This window comes from Chanodichthys erythropterus, chromosome 12 (assembly GCF_024489055.1).
Source record: "Chanodichthys erythropterus isolate Z2021 chromosome 12, ASM2448905v1, whole genome shotgun sequence".
Lineage (NCBI taxonomy): Eukaryota > Metazoa > Chordata > Actinopteri > Cypriniformes > Xenocyprididae > Chanodichthys > Chanodichthys erythropterus.
In genome coordinates, this window is record NC_090232.1 from 20,632,786 (window position 1) to 20,649,379 (window position 16,594).

A 16,594-nucleotide genomic window follows, 5' to 3' on the forward strand; every position below is an offset into this window, starting at 1 on the left:
CCTGTACATCAGAATAAGAATGGCATCTAGGCTAATATCTGTCTCTCTGCTTATCCTGAGGTTTGCCGGGTGCTGGATCCAGGCCGTATCCAGATCAGATGGAGAACCTGCGTCTGGACCTGACTACAATGTAGCCCAGGAGACAATGGGCCTAAAGATCCAATTCTGGCTGCATCTAAAATTCAGATTTTTAATCCCTGTGTCCGCTTACATATATTTATATATAATCGATTTTTAATCTCTATAATAAAAATGTACAATTCAGATTTTGATCTCCATATACATTTACATATATATATATCTTCCAAGGGGTTTTTTCCCTCCTAGGACTTTTTTCCCAGTGCTAGCACGCTGGGTTTTTCTCCTAGGGGGTTTTTTCCACCCCTGGAAGTCAGCCGACATTGGCTTAATGTAGCACCATCTTGTATATGTTACATATTACCATGCTTGTTTGTACAGTTTTAACCACTTCCCTTTTTTTCTGTGCTTCTAATATGTAAAGCTGCTTTGAAACAATTACCAATTGTAAAAGCGCTATATAAATAAATTTGACTTGACTTGACTTGACATGGCACCGTTCCCGGGTACAAAGTTTAAATGCTCTACCAGATCCCAAAAGCAAACAACAAATGGCGCTAATGTACAGTACACTAATGCAAGGGTTTTCAAACTGGTCCTGGAGCACCCCCAGCACTGCACATTTTTATGTCTCCCTCATCTAATGCACCTGATTAAACTCATCAGCTCATTAGTAGAGACTGCAAGACCTGAAAGTGGGTGTGTCAGATAAGGGAGACATACAAGATGTGCAGTGCTGAGGGTGCTGCAGGACAGGTTTGAAAACCCCTGAACTAATGGTGTGCTGTAATACTAATGAAAAATCCTGAACCTTTATCTCCATAGCAAAATCTCAGTTGGCCAGACAATGATTCATTTTTATTTTATTTTATTATTTTTTTACAGTGATGTATTTATTAAATATTGCTGTCCGGGACACACTATTCCATGTCACAATAAATGGAAAACCTGTCAGAAATTTGCATAGCAATCAACAATAAGATGTTACCAAGAATATGCTAAAAAAAAAATCTAATAGAAACAGCTGATTTATTTAGGGTTGATTGGCATCACTTAAATAATGACCAGAGGATTATAATTACTTTGTACGTGATTAGTTCCGAAGAATTTCGAGCAACATGACCCATTGTAAGTCACGGAGGACCCTTTTTTACATGTTCATTATTTGCTTGATAAATCTGGGAACAGGAGCTATTTTAAGTTTCCATTTGTTTTCCATTTGGATTCAATATTACATTAAAGGTGTAAAATGATCTGTCATAATTTTATTTGGATGCATTTTTAACATCTCAAAAAGCTTTAACAGGGGTGTGTAGATTTTTTAAATCCACTGTCACTACACTTTTCCAGCAATTATTTGGCAGCATAATTGCATACAAAGTCAGAATGTAACAAAACACAGTTTAACAGTTGGATTTTAAAACCATTTATCAGATTTTAAATGTGGTCTGGAAAAGTTACAGGGAAGTCTGGAACTTTTGAGTGTGGAAAATATTTAGGAACCCTTTACAGTGAATAATCTGCTCTTTCTAATGTCAATTACACATGACAGAAGACAGAACTGGTGAAATACTCTACAGTTCGCAACCTTTTTGACTCAAAGGTCCCCGGTTGTCCAACACAATGTTTGAAGTTAGATTATCTTTAATATATTAATAATCTTATTACTTTGAATACTTTTACTAATCCGGCACCCTCTTGGAAGTTTGTTTTGGTTCCCTGGTAGAGAACCACTGCTCTATTCTCCATTAGCCAAACAAATGTGTCAATCAGTGTGGATACAAGATGGCACTGGACATTTGCCTCTTTAGTGTTTAAAAATTCTTCAGTCTAAAAAATGACATATTCTATTTATTCTCAATATAAAAAAAACCCTCTTAATACTGTATACAGAAAACTAAGCTGAGATATAGTATAGATCAGACAAGTAACGCCCATAGCAGTTCATGAATATATTTTTTAGGATACAATGGATATTAACAATAAGTTCACATTTATAAATACATTAGACAAATTACACAATAAACTGGAAACAAGTCACAAAGGGCTGCCTGATGCTGCCTCTGATGAATCATTCTATTACCATTTCCTCCCACCTGCACAGAGGAGAAAAAGTACAAATATTAAAAGCTAATACTTATGTAGTGTATAAAATCTTATTCTGAAAAAAAAATCTGAAAAAGTTTGTTTCCCGCTCCTGTCCACTTACCCGTAACAACCTCTACAAAGGCTTTGGGAAAGAAGCCTTCTCTGCCATTCATTCTTCCGCTCCACCATTCATCATCTATGTGAGCCGTAACCAGGATCCTGTCTCCCTGCTGGAAGGGCAGGTCCCCCTCTGTCTCCTCTGTGAAGTCATACAGTGCCACAGCCCACTCTTCACCATTAGATTCAGCCTAAAAAGATACATCAGACATCTCATAGATGGAACACTTCATTTCACACTTCAACACTTCATGGTCCATTTCGATCTGAAAACCAGAGGTACGAGAATCTATCGGGTTTGGGTTCAAAATGTTGGATTCAAAAATAAACCAGTTTTTTTTTTTTTTTTTTGCCATTTTTGTTCACCATTCACAGAATCAACATTTTGTTAGTTTTTTTCCTTTTGTATTCCACAAAACAGAGTAAGTTATACACGTTTAGAATGTCATATGACAGAATTTTGGGCTGAACTGTCCCTTTAAAGTGGCAATGGAATGGAAGTAGCGACAAGTGTTTTCTTCCATATCAAACACTGCAAGAAATGATTTTCTTTCTCAGTTTTTTGACTTATTTTCCAGGACAAATGTCTAAACATTCTTAAATCAAGATACATTTACTTGAGAAGCAAAATGACTTGTTCTGAAGTCTTGTACTTAAAACTAAGTTTATACTTAAATAGAAAAACAATCTGTTTTACCTTTGATTTAAGATTACTTTTTTCTGATCCCATTGGCAGATTATTCTTATTTTTTTAAATTTTAGGCATCAACACATTTCATTTTTATGGGGGGGGAAGTATAGGATGGGGACCTGGTTCCATGCAATAGTTGTTGACTGGATTTTTAGATGTGGGTGGTGCACTCAAACGAAACAAGCATTGATGAATTGTTCATAATATTTTCATTTCATGCCAACTTCATTACTCCAGAAAAGAGACAATGTGACAAGTGGGGAAACAATACCTCACTGGCGTTGTAAGACGTTTGTGTTTTAGGCGGACCAGTCTTTCCTGAGAAATAAAACACAATATATTAGTTCTGTAGCCCAGAACAGAGAATTGCTATGTAACCAAACAACACAAAAATAGTACAATCCATTACAAAATGCTGTGCAGCTTTAAATTTAAATAAAAAAAACTAAAGATTGTTGTAAGTCCTTAAGTTATATATATTCTAGCCCAATTCAGCCAATTATTTGAATTCATTTTGTGAACTCAACTGATTCCTCGAAGAGCTTGCACTCAAATGCAGTTTATGAATGAATTTGACTTTATTATACATTTAATGTCTGCAAATTTGCACCATGAGCCAGAGAGAGGAGGAGCAGCTGTCCTCAAAAGGCTGTGCACTGCAGTGTAATGAATGATATAGAGGTCACAGTCTCATACAGGCCTTAATGAAACACAAACAGAAGGGTGAATTCTTCACATTCCCGCCATAGGGAGAGCGGCCCACGAGTCATAGAGACACTGATGCTGATACTGATCTACCACTTACTGTTGGTGTTATATGAAGATTAGCAATCTACAAATGGCTGGAATTATGGAAGTTCTAGGGCGAACTTAATGTGCTGCACGTTTTATGAAACTGGAGAGGCAAATTGAAAATTCTGGTTTCAGGGCATTTCAGAATTGCATCATTTGGGGTTTATTTTTTTCCATGTACATTGCATATCACTTCTATTACTTCTCAAATGTCTAAATTTTGTCATTTTTCCCTTGTTACATTCCTTTACTTTTAAAATATGAAAATCCGTTCAATATTTATTGTGTGGAATGATTCATTTAAATGTTCATACAATTCACAACTGTCCCAGTTTTTTATTGCTGACATAATTTCAACAATATTGCCACTACTAAGCACTTTCAAAAGTCACTTTACTTGCTAACCAGTGTCATGAATATTACATGTGAATAGTTTTTTTTTTTTTTATAGTGTGTAATTTCTTCTCAAACTGTAATTTTGCCAAATTATGTAATGGTGTGACATTTTAATGATGCATAAAATGCTAACTATGAATGCCAGCTAGCCTTAAAAGCCTTGGGCATTTTATTCAAAAATTGTTTATAATGTCATTTCCATTACAGAATGCTATTAAACACAACACATAATGTGAGATGTGTTGAAAATGGCACTGTGGTGGAATTGTTCATGACATTTGAGGAAAACGACACAAGTCTCCAGTGATGCATGTGTCTGCTGCTGGACAAATCTTTAAGAGAGAGTGTGAAAGGTGTGTTTTGTGTATATGTTTCTTCAGTTTACAAAGCTTGTTTATCCAATGATTTTTATAACCTCAGTGTTTTTCTACAAATGCAGAATAGAAGTAGTTGTTGACAAAGTTGTTTAAAAATGTATTAGTATATATATAAGCCATGAACGCTCAGCAGTATCTGGATCAAAATGTTTAAACAATAAATGAAATATGTATAATTTATGGATATATTGTTTTGGGCTCTTACCAGGCAGGGCAAACTTATTTGGAGCAGGTTTCTGCACTGTGGCTGGAGGGAGATCCTCAAGCACTTCCACATAGTTGAGAGGGAAAATGCCAACATGGCCATTCACTTCCCCACGGGCCCACTCCTCTTCAACATATTCTTTGAGCAGAATCACATCACCTTCAGAAAATGACAGCTCATCGTTCTGCTCTCCGTCAAAGTCAAACCTTGCAACACACCTTGGGCCTCTGAGGAAAACACAGGGACATACAATATTACTGGAGTGTTTTGAAGGTTATCAGATTAATTGCCTACTTATGTATGTCAATCTTACATGGCAAAAGATCCAATTTCAAATGAAATTGGTTCATTTATTTTGTGATAGGGCTTTCACAATCGAATCCTGTGAGGATGACTTACCTGACAGGCTGGGGAGATGGTTTGGTTTTCCACTCACTTCTGGATGCTGGCGCAGGTATATTAGGATTGTTCTGGAAAACAAGATTATTGGTACTAGATACTAATCACTTTTATCAGTCCTACACAAACAGTACTACAAATAGTATAGACAATAGGTCCAGGTTTTCTTTTTCAACAAATGGTCAGTTAAAGGAGGTGCTTAATCTTCATTGATAAAATGTTGGAAGTCAGTCTTAGGAAGTCAAACTTTTACAAACTAAAAAATTTAATCAGACTATATACACTTGCTATAGAAAGGGTCCCAATAATATAAATTATTGTGTGTATGATATTAGTATTGCATGAAAATTTTTTTAGATAGTCATGGATGGGACAGAAAATTCTCATAATTTTAAGGGCGAGATGCATATATTTCATAATTTAAAATCTTTTCATTTTGAAAGTTTATTAAGCATGTTCACTCAACATATATAATAGTTATTTATAACAAAACAAAATGGGATTTGTTCTACTAATGCTTTAAAATAAGTCATGGGACATCATCTACTGATCTACTAAAATTCCATATACAATATTTACCAGTGTCTTGACATAGCTAATGGGGAAGAATCCAGACATGTTTCTGCATGTTCCCATGTACCACTCGCTGTCCAGCTGTTCTACATTAGACACCACATCTCCAGCCTTTAAAGTCAGCTCTCCCGGCCCCTCTGAAACACAAACAAACACATAACCATGTATGATTATTTTAAGAGCTGTGTCAAAACTGAGATTTTAAAAGAGATATGCTTAATGAATTAACAGTCTGAACACCCGGGGGGATGATTTCACAGATTCAAAATTAAACAGTACTGTATGTGGTGATTATCCTTCACAAAAAAGCACTATGCATCATTAATCTTGCTTGGAAAATAGACCTTTGTTTTCTTACACAGAACAGAACTGTCTCACCTGGAGTGAAGTCATACAGGACTTGCACTTGTAGTGATCCAGTATTTTCCACCATGCCACTAAAAGAACTGTTTTTCTGTAGAAACACATTGAGAGTCAAGATAGTGTGCTGATATTGCAAGACAGGATAGTAAACGTTTAGTAAAAGTTTTCAGCAATAATACACTTTTTTAGCAAATTATCACAACCACTCAACTTCAGTTTTTTAATTACCTGTGGTAATGGATTGCTGGGTAAATTAGTTAAGGGTGTGATAATCTTCATATGTGTTTTCTGCACTGTGCCCTTAGCGTTTCCAGCTTGGCATTCAAAGGTTTTGCTGTCTAATTCTTCAAGTAAGACGAGGACTTCATTTTTCTGTAGGGAATAAAGGATGGAAATGCTTACATTTCTAACAACTAAAACTCACTGACAGAACAACACATAAACCACAGTAACTTGAGAAGATGGCACTATGGGGCTAATGTGAATTTATTGACTTTGAGGTCACCTGAAAGGAGAGCTCTCCAGTGTTAGTGCCATTGTAGTCAAACTCAGCGATACCATGGGGGATCTCAAGCTGTGTAAAGAATATAGAATTGCATTATTTTTTTCAGTTCTTCTTTAATATCATTAAAGATACTCTAAGATTAAAAAAATTTATTAATCAGAGAGCAAAAAGAATCCATCTTCGAAACCATGTCTTTACTTTACCCATAAAGGACCCAGGAAAAAATGCATATATACGTCATTCGCCTGTGTAATAAAACCTGAACCAACATTGCCTTGGCTTTTCAGAGATTCCGAGGTTTGAAAGAATTCAAAAGCGACTTTTTTTTTTTTTTTTTTTTACAGGTAAGATATTTTACTGGACTGATAGGAAGCCATGTAGCTCTCTTAACAGTAGCATGAGTTCATTGTAACATTTGACCTTATCATACTAGCAATCATTATATCTAATGATAGTCACCATGAAATCAAAATTGACCATTCTTGTTTTATTTTATTGAATATAATGCAGTATATATTACAAATGATTTACCCGTGCACACAATTATATATATTTTTAATTCATGTGCCTTAGTAATCTTAAATCAAAATAACTTTTCCTCCCACTTGCAATGACATCTCTTCTCTTTGCTTATGACGTGTTTACTGGCACAAAGGCAGGACAACCTGTCATTCACATGAGATCCAATGATCCAATCAATTCCCGATGGACAAAATCAAGTCTCGCACTACATTTTTTTCTTGTTAATGTTATGAAGCGACCAGAATACTTTTTGTGTGCAAAAACAAAACAAAAATAACAACTTTATTCAACAAATTCTTCTCTACCCTGTCAGACTCGTATGCAGCTGAAGCAGTGAACGCAGTTCAGCGCTTCCTTGTTTACGTCCGAACGCCGGCTCATACAGGGTAGAGAACAATTTGAATGAGGGTAATTATGTTGCTTTCTATTAGGTATAAATAAAAAACCTCTTGGATTTCATAAAAAAAATCTTAATTTGTGTTCTGAAGATGAACGAAGAGGAGTAATTATTGACAGAAATTAAATTTGTGTGAACTAAACCTTCAAGGACTTTTCATGTAAACTTTTGTTGTGATTTATTTAAAAACATCAATGTTTGCAAGTCAAATACAAGTGTAAGATTATGGAACCTGCTCAGATGACATCTCTTTTAGATTTCCATATGTACACCAGTGCCGCAAACCACATTCCTCTGCGCAGAGGAGCAGAGCCGAAGCACAACCAAAACAATGTTTTATTTTTTTCTTGAATGAAAATCTAGAAATCAAGAAAATAATGCAAGTTAAATAACATCTCACAGTGTATTTGTTGTAAAGACGATGTCCTGGGTTGGGTCTAGGTGGTAGAGCAGGTCCTTTTTTCGAAGCTCTGCGGTTTTGTTGCTGCCATTGAGGTTGCTGTTGTTTTGCTGGTACTATTTGCGAAGGTCCTGGATCTGAGGGACGACGTTGGGAGCCATCTCTTCGTGGAGGAGGTGGTCTTCCCGGGCCTGTTTTAGCTGGTGGTGGGCGAGGAGGCAGAACCTTTCCTCCACTGGGCCTGAAATATTATTTACCCAGAATTTAAGGTCACAGTACAAGAAGTGTCCACATGTTGTCAGCATTGAAACTCTTTATTCACTGGCTCATACAGCCAAACCAACCAACCATGAAAAGAAAAACGCATAAAGGCACATTCATAAGGTTGAATGTGAGAAACCGATACAAGGACACCTGTGGATAAATACAGGATTCAGTTACCGTGGTGGAAGAGATGTGTCAAATGAGAAACTGAAGGAGTCCTGGGGGGGGGAAATCATGAACAAAAAATTAATATTCAAGTCATTGTTTTCTTTCAAGACATAATTTGTACAGTAACAATGTAAATACAGAATAAATCATGGAATAAAATTTACATTTTCAATAGAAGGTTTTTTTTTTTTTTGACAGATCAAAGTCAGAAACATTTTACGCAATTACACAAAGGCAGACATGAATACTTGGCCAACTTATCACAAGTGTGTGCCGTTGTGGCAGTAACAACATCAGTACTAAAAAAGGATGTTATTATTATTCTTCTGGTAGACAGATGTAAACATTAAGTTTGAACTTGCTCAGCAAAATTCTTTTTAAACTGTTGCTTCATCATGATAATAGTTGACTTGAAAGAGGGAAACTGGCCATAGAAGAAGGCAGTTTACGCTTATTTCCATTATAGAGTGTATACTTGGCAATAAATGTAACACTAATACGCAAAATCGAGAATAGCTAGAAGCATCTGTATTCACGTACTTGCAGAGTATGTTTCAGAACTGAGGAAAAAGAGGAAAAAGAAAACAAAGAAAAGTCCCTTTTGTTCTGTTCTGCTCTCTTTGACATCTCTGGTGTCAAAAAGAAAAGATGTTTCAAATGTCACAAATCTCAAGAGTCTAGTAACTGACCTTGTGAGGTCGGCTGACATTTTAAGACAGCATTTTATTCTAATCGCCTACTGCTTTAGTGCTTGTTGCACAGCTGTTGCTCGGAAAGACCAGCTGATGTAGCTTTTTTAAGGTCTTACTTTTCGAGCGGGTTTAGCAGGTGTAGGTGGGCCGCCCACAGGTTTCTGTACAGGTAAAGGAGGGGGAAAATCTGCCATTTCTTCAGGGTCTGAAAAGCAGAAATCCATTCACTTACCATGCAACAATGCATCATATTTCTTTTTATGTAGAATATTACAGTACGTTTTGGTAACTTTTCATTCATTACACTGAAGCACATACAGCAAAAGTTTGGTTAGACTTTTTTTTTCGGGGGGAAAAAAATATTACGTTTTGGGAAAACCCAAAATTTAATATTTTTATTTAGCAAAGATGCATTAAATTGATTAAAAGTGACAGTAAAGACTTTTACATTGTCATAAAAGTTTTTTTTTAAAATTTATTTCCAACGAAAGCTGTTCATTTAAAAGATGTTTGATAAATAGAAAGCTGTTCAAGCTGTTTAATTTCTAAAAACAAATATCATGGTTTTCACAAAATTCTTAAGTAGCACAACTGCTTTCAACATTGATAAAAATTAGAAATGTTTCATGATCACCAAATGAGCATAATATAATGATCTGTGAAGCATCATGAGACATTAAAGAGTTTGAGTAATCATGACTGCTTGATTGCCGACCACAAACTTTTGAATGGGAGAGAACATTTTTTGGGAAAAAAAGCATATTAGTACATTTATGTCATGATCACCGTCTGTTCCTGTCACTTCCCAGACTTCATTCCCCATAATCCTCTCTGCTAATCACCTGCACTCATGCCACCAATCACTACACTAATCACCACACCCAGCTGCCACGCATTACCTGGACTATAAAAGACTCACACACTCTTCACTTGATGGCGAAGTCTTGTTGCCTCTGTGTAAAATTTTAAGCGTTATTTCCCTGTCTGCCTGTTAGTTACTGTTTCTGCTTCTCCCCTGCCTGAGTCTCCGATCATTACAGAAGACTTCGCCAACACAGATCCAGCAGCTTTTGTGAGTGTTCCTGTCATGTCCACCATGAACCCATCTGCCCAGCTAATACGACTCCAACAAGGAGACAGATCCATAGAGGATTATGTCACGGACTTTATTGGACTGGCGCATTTGACTTGCTTTGACGAGGTATGTCTTATGATATTCTTTCACGGAGGACTGTCTGAACCGCTCAGATCCGTTATGCCATTACATAAGCCAGACGGGACATTAGAACAATATATTGAGCTGGCTTTGCAACTGAGCGGATCTTCCTTTACCGTGGGTGTCGCGGAGGAACACGACGCCACGCTGGATCACGTAATGGCCGCTGCACCAGTGGACACTAACAAAATGGCGGCTACCATCACAATGACACCAGTCCATGTCTCCGCTAATCGCCCAGAGCCACGTCGAGTTTCCGCTGATCGCCCAGAGCAACGTCACGTCTCTAGATCAGTCTGGGAGCGGAGAGTGTTGCGTTCCTGTGTGGCTGATTCACCGTTGACTTCGGCACGAGCAGCGGGCATTACGAAACCTACGCCGGCCGCTTTGCACTCAAGCCTGCCGGTCACTACGCACTCAGGTTTACCGCTTGCAACGCTTTCAAGTTCGTCTGGTGCAACGCACTCAAGCACCCTGGACGCGATGGACAAAAATGGCTGCTTTGATGTAGGGGGCGTTCCAGCCATTGAGTCCGCTCCAGAACCTGCTTCAGCCAGTGAGTCTGCTCCAGAACCCGCTCCAACCGGTGAACCATCACCTCATCCTCGGAAGAGACCACTCCAGAGGTCTCTCCTGCTCTGCCCAAGTGTCGTGCTCTGCCAGCACTGCCCAAACTTCTTGCTCTGCCAGCGCCACTCAAGCATCTTGCCCTGCCGGCGCCGCCCAAACGCCTTGCCCTGCTGGCGCCACCCGAACTCCTTGCCCACGAACCCGCTACGGACCCCGTTGAAATCCCCAAGAACTTTGGGGGGGGGGTATACTTCAGTATACCTAAGGCTGGAGAGCTTGTGGGTGGGGACCGTGCCCGGCCACCTTTGGACTGCAACTTATTATGGCCATTAATGGACTCTGACCCGCCGTGGCCATCTATGGACTCTTTCTTGCTGCGGCTGCCCAACCTGCCGTGGTTGCCCAAGCCACCTAACCTGCTGTGGTTGCCCAAACCACCTGACCTGCCGTGGTTGCCCAAACCACCTGACCTGCCGTGCCCACCCGAGCCACCGTACCCGCCGTGGCCGCCCGAGGCTCCTGACCCGCCGTGGCCGCCCGAGGCTCCTGACCCGCCGTGGCCGCCCGAGGTTCCTGACCCGCCGTGGCCGCCCGAGGTTCCTGACCCGCCGTGGCCGCCCGAGGTTCCTGACCCGCCGTGGCCGCCCGAGGCTCCTGACCCGCCGTGGCCGCCCGAGGCTCCTGACCCGCCGTGGCCGCCCGAGGCTCCTGACCCGCCGTGGCCGCCCAAGTTCCTGGATCTGCATTGGGGACCCCGTTCCTGTCTACATGCTAGTCTCCAGTGCACCCACCCCCCCCTCCCTAGCTGTTCCTTTTATGCCTTTTACTCTGTGTACAATTCTAAGCGTTATTTCCCTGTCTGCCTGTTAGTTACTGTTTCTGCCTGATTCCTGTTTTACGACCCATTGCTGCCTGCCTCGATCCTTTGCCTGTACTCTGACTTCGACTCTATCTCTCGAGTTTTCTTACGTGCTTCTTTTGGACTTATTAAAAGGCTATTTACTGTTCTGAATCTCCTGCGTCGTACGTTTAGTACACCCACACACCTTACAATAATGGAATGGGTAAGATTTGAGATTTAAGAGCTGCAGCAAAGGGGAATATTATGACTGTATAACACTTAAGTCTTTTCCTCACACAAAGCGATCATATGACTTCAGAAGATGTTTGCAGCTTGACAGCAATGGTTACTATGTGGTATGTAAAAGCTATCTGAAACAACATTTTTGGGTAAACTATGCTTTTTACCAGGAATGGTCTTTTAACAAATTGTCAAGTTGTCATTATTTTTCCAATTTTACACTTTAAACACTGTACAAATAGTAGGTGATGAATGTGTATTAAAAGCACATAGGCACTTTTAAATAGCGCCTCACATATGATTACAATGGTTAATAATAATGACTCACTTTTTTCAGTTTTACTGGGGACTCTGATGACTGTGGGTCTCCTAGTCACTCCCTGCGCGCTTGCTCCCATGTAGGTGAATCCTACTTGACGGGCAGTATTAGTGGGAGAGTGATCTGTGACAGAGATACATTAATTATATATACATTACTCAATTTATGTATACATATTTAATACCTGTTGAATGTTTTTTTTTTTTGCACTGTATTGTGGTCCTTAAAACTTACTAATGGGAGTATCCACATAGTCATTGCTTAGCTTGTTCGCTGTGGATGTGATATTAGACAGAAGTGCAGTGGAGTTGTGGTTGTTGAGGTTCAGCAGGTCTTTGCTGGGCCTGAGTGGCGGGGGAGGTCCTTTCAATACCACTTCTTCATCTTGGGAACTTACATTCTTAACTTTGACCAATGAAGGTCGCGATGGAGGAATGAGGGCCATCCTAAAGGGAGGCTGAGAGTCGGACTCATCTCTTGAGTCTAAGGATGTTTTTTTAAAAAGCTGAGGTCTTGGAGCTGGCATAGGTGGTGCAATGACCTCTTCGTATAGGTGACTGTCAAATTGTGGAAATTCCTCTTCTTTGGGCTTTTTGACAGAGGGCCGGGGGGCAATGGAGGGTTTTGGTGCCAGCACAGGAGGTTTAGGGAAAGTTTTTCGAGGACGGGGGAAAGGCACAGAAGTTTCATCATTCTGTGTGCTAGATTGACTTTCAAAGGCCTGGATTCTTGATCGGATGTTGCGGTCACTGTGGAGGGAGGTCATGTTTTCACTTTGGTTCTCTTTAGTTTGGCTTGTCTGCTCTCTCTGAATGTTGACAGGGTTACTCAGTTCACCTTGAGGTTCAGAGCTGAAGACATCTAAGAGATCCTTCAGATACTTGCCTGAATGGGCTTCAGAACTTTCCACAGGGGTTACAGGACAAACTTCCCAGCTGTCTTGCAGTGGTATCAGAGGTTGCACATTGATGTGGTTGGTTGGGCTCAGGGTTTTTTTGGAGCGAGGCTGAGGCACCGGGCGTGGGGCTAGGGCTATATCACCAGTGAGCTGGGAGTTGGGAGTGGATATCGGGGACCTGGTTTGAGTTTCTTGCGGAATGGGTTTATAAGGCAATGATGGCCGAGGTGGTTTTTTTGGCTGCTTCACTGAAACAGTAAAGACCAAACACTGAGTATCAATTTATGGTTCACATTGATTTGTGCACTCCAAACCTTGTCTGTATGGACTAACCTCCAATGGGCTGTTGGTTCAGCTGCAGGGACGGGCAGGAATCTTGACATGTGGCATTCTCCTCTAGTGAGTCAGTCTGTGTGGCAATAGTTGTTGTGTATGAGTGCCGTGGAGATGGTGAAGGTGTGGTAACCTGCTCCTGGGTCTTCTCCTTGATCACCTGCTCATAGGATGGTGGGAGCTGAAGCATGAGAGAAGGCAATCACTCAAACGCAAGCATCAAGCCAAGCAAACACGGCACGAGTGTGCAGAAAACATAGAGTTCTTTTTTCCCAGAGTATGGAAAAAAGTAGGGATGCACAATATATTGGCACCATATCGGTATTTTATTTATAATTGTTACATGGTTCTGTGGAATACTTTATTCTGATTGGTCAATCGCGTCATCCAGCGGTATTCCCGATATGTTATTCCCCGATAACAACCACTGAAAACAGATAACACAGGCTCATCTGCAGTGCTATACACTTGCTAGGAATGTTTTTTTCTTCGTCTAAGTTTTGTGTTTGGTGCGCTAATAAAATATTAAAACCCAGTCAAATCAATATTTTGTGTACAGTCATCTAATTATGTCATCCAGTATCGTGGACTCGCCCTTGTTTCATACAAACACAGCTGCTGCCATTTTGTGACTATTGTTTTGTACAGTTTCATCTCAGATCAATACCTCTTTTCCCCATAATTATTTATGTGTTGAAATGCCATTTAATAAGTGGTGTGACTGTACTGTATATCCCTTAAGTGTCCGTCTAGTTTGAACTTGCCATGCTAGCAACTGCTCTCTCTGCTGAAGCTTTGCGTTTAAAGAGTTAATAAAATATATTTAAACTCAGATCAACATTTCATGTCTAATTATTTACTTATGTTGAAAGTAGCCGTGTAATAAGCGGGATAATGTACATCCAGCTGGTTGTTATCTCTGAATAAATCCCTTCAGGCTGATAGAAGACCCTGATCACCCTGTCGGGGTTTATTCTGAGATAACAACTGGCTGGATGTACATTAATCCTCACATATTAGCCGATATTGAATATTTACATACTGTACATTATGATGTTGTGGAATTCACTTGAGCATACAGCATCATATATATTTTTGTTTTTAAGTGTGTATTTTATTTGCTTATAGACAGTAGTATATTTTATTAAAAATGTATCAGTTATCAGCTATAACATGAAAATACTTGTATTTTAAAAATGTAAAAATTTAAACATTTAAAAAAGGCCCTGAATCTTCCATGTACAAAAATGATAACATTTAAAAATGCCGTATGTGCAGATATCATAGAATATCTGTGCAGAATATTTTCAATTAGCTTTTATATTTTATTTTATTTCAGTTTAAGTCATTTTAGTACTTTAACTTATTTTACTAAGTTCAGCTTAATTTCTAATTTTCATTTAAGTTTTTTTTTTAAGTTGTTTAAGTTTTTCATTTGATATTTATATTTTACTTTATTTCAGCTTTGTTTCAGTTTTTTAATAGTTCCAGTTTTAGTTAACAATAACAACACTGATTTCACCACAGTATGACAGTGGAAGTCTTAAAGGGATAGTTCACCCAAAAATTAAAATTCTGCCATCATTTACCTCAAGTTGTTCCAAACCTGTATACATTTCTTTGTTCTGTTGTACACAAAGGAAGATATTTGTAAGAATGTTTGTAACCAAGCAGCATATCGCCCCCATTGTTAGAAAATTCATACAAGTTTGGAACAAGGGGGAGTAAATGATGACAGAATTTTCATTTTTGGGTGAACTATCCCTTTAAGGCCAATTCACCCTGCACCGACAGACACTGACCAACGTGGACAATCAGCAGATTACAGTATATACCAACTCCACATTCCGTGACCTGACCATTGGCAATTCAACATGTTCAATCAGTCAAAACAAGCTCCAACAGATGGCAACAGATGTCAACAGGGGTAACTCACTGATCTGACAAAGAGTCTGTTGCCGTCTGTCGGTGCAGCGTGAATTGGTCTATATAGTACATTGTTGGACTCGTTCTATAATCAATGTGGTTATGTGTTAGTCTCTCAAACACAGGGACAAAATGGCCATGCTTTAAAAAGTAAAAGTAAAGACATGCTAAGTAAACAAAGAGAATCCACAACCCTGTCTGGCACAACTGTTTGTTAATGACAAATGCTGAACTTGATATAGTGTTATAAATCACTGCACCTGAGCAGAGGTCAGTGCACTCTCATTCCAGATTGGTTGTGTCGTGAAAGCTGTGGATGGAAATCTGCCAGACGCCCCTGAATACCAAGAAGTGGCTGTTAACGGCTCTGCTGATAGGATGGTTATCTCTGGACGCCTGAAAACAGAATCAACAACAGATTTTTCTTAATAGATATGAATGTACTGTACACAAATTTCAAAGCACAGCTATACAACCAGTCTTGTGGCTTTCACTCTAAAAAATGCTGAGTTAAAAAAAAAACAAGCTGGGTAAAATATGGACAAACCCAGCAGGTTGGGTTAAAGGGCACCTATTATGCCCTCTTTCACATGATGTAATATAAGTCTCTGGTCTGGTCAAGTTTCAGCTTAAAATACCCCACAAATTTGCCCATATTTGAGGGTGAGCAAAAACACGCCTTTTACTATATTACTATATTGCTGGCTAAAAAAATAAATCCAAAATTGGTTGAAAAAAAAAAATGGCTGGGTGAAAACAACCCAATCCTTGGTTTTGTCCATATTTAACCCAGCAGTTTTTAGAGTGTACTCTTTTTGTTTTTCTCTCTAATATTCTAAATTGTAACCACATATCTGAATAGGTTATAAATGGATAATATTGTCTATCGTGGCAACTGTATCCAACACAAAAATATGTGAGCATATGAGACTGATTAAGTGTTTTATATTGACAGAGTAGTAGCCTAGCAGTTCACACATGTTCTCCAAAACATTGAACCATGTTGGTCACACAAGAGATGTGAGTTTGAATCAGGCTTTGGCATATCATGATAGCTTCCAACCACTTCCTATATAAAAGTCATCATACAAATTAAAGTGTCAAAATGGCCAAAATAGTTACAATAAGCTCACCTTCTTTCCCTGGAGCAGTCTGGTTGTGAGAGAGCTCTTGCAGAAGCTGGAAGATTTTACAGCATTCAGCATTTTATGACACATTTTACCA

At 39.1% G+C, this 16,594-nt stretch overlaps 1 protein-coding gene across 3 annotated transcripts in view; it reads right to left on the reverse strand.

The window, feature by feature from the left end:
* Nucleotides 1-1,116: 1,116 nt before the first annotated feature.
* The window catches only part of sh3d19 (SH3 domain containing 19), a 32,172-nt gene continuing 16,694 nt past the window's right edge, over nucleotides 1,117-16,594 (reverse strand). For 2 of the 3 annotated variants that reach the window (XM_067403618.1, XM_067403616.1), the window contains exons 4-20: nucleotides 16,504-16,549; nucleotides 15,631-15,766; nucleotides 13,445-13,625; nucleotides 12,448-13,359; nucleotides 12,223-12,336; nucleotides 9,144-9,232; nucleotides 8,345-8,385; nucleotides 7,904-8,144; nucleotides 6,585-6,653; nucleotides 6,308-6,451; nucleotides 6,095-6,170; nucleotides 5,723-5,853; nucleotides 5,144-5,214; nucleotides 4,745-4,971; nucleotides 3,246-3,292; nucleotides 2,288-2,474; nucleotides 1,117-2,174 (exon numbers count right to left, since the gene is read on the reverse strand). In XM_067403618.1, the coding sequence (XP_067259719.1) occupies nucleotides 2,158-2,174; nucleotides 2,288-2,474; nucleotides 3,246-3,292; nucleotides 4,745-4,971; nucleotides 5,144-5,214; nucleotides 5,723-5,853; nucleotides 6,095-6,170; nucleotides 6,308-6,451; nucleotides 6,585-6,653; nucleotides 7,904-8,144; nucleotides 8,345-8,385; nucleotides 9,144-9,232; nucleotides 12,223-12,336; nucleotides 12,448-13,359; nucleotides 13,445-13,625; nucleotides 15,631-15,766; nucleotides 16,504-16,549 (2,729 nt within the window). In that variant the 3' untranslated portion in view covers nucleotides 1,117-2,157. The remainder of the gene's footprint in view (nucleotides 2,175-2,287; nucleotides 2,475-3,245; nucleotides 3,293-4,744; nucleotides 4,972-5,143; nucleotides 5,215-5,722; nucleotides 5,854-6,094; nucleotides 6,171-6,307; nucleotides 6,452-6,584; nucleotides 6,654-7,903; nucleotides 8,145-8,344; nucleotides 8,386-9,143; nucleotides 9,233-12,222; nucleotides 12,337-12,447; nucleotides 13,360-13,444; nucleotides 13,626-15,630; nucleotides 15,767-16,503; nucleotides 16,550-16,594) is intronic. The other variant, XM_067403617.1, reaches the window with a different exon arrangement.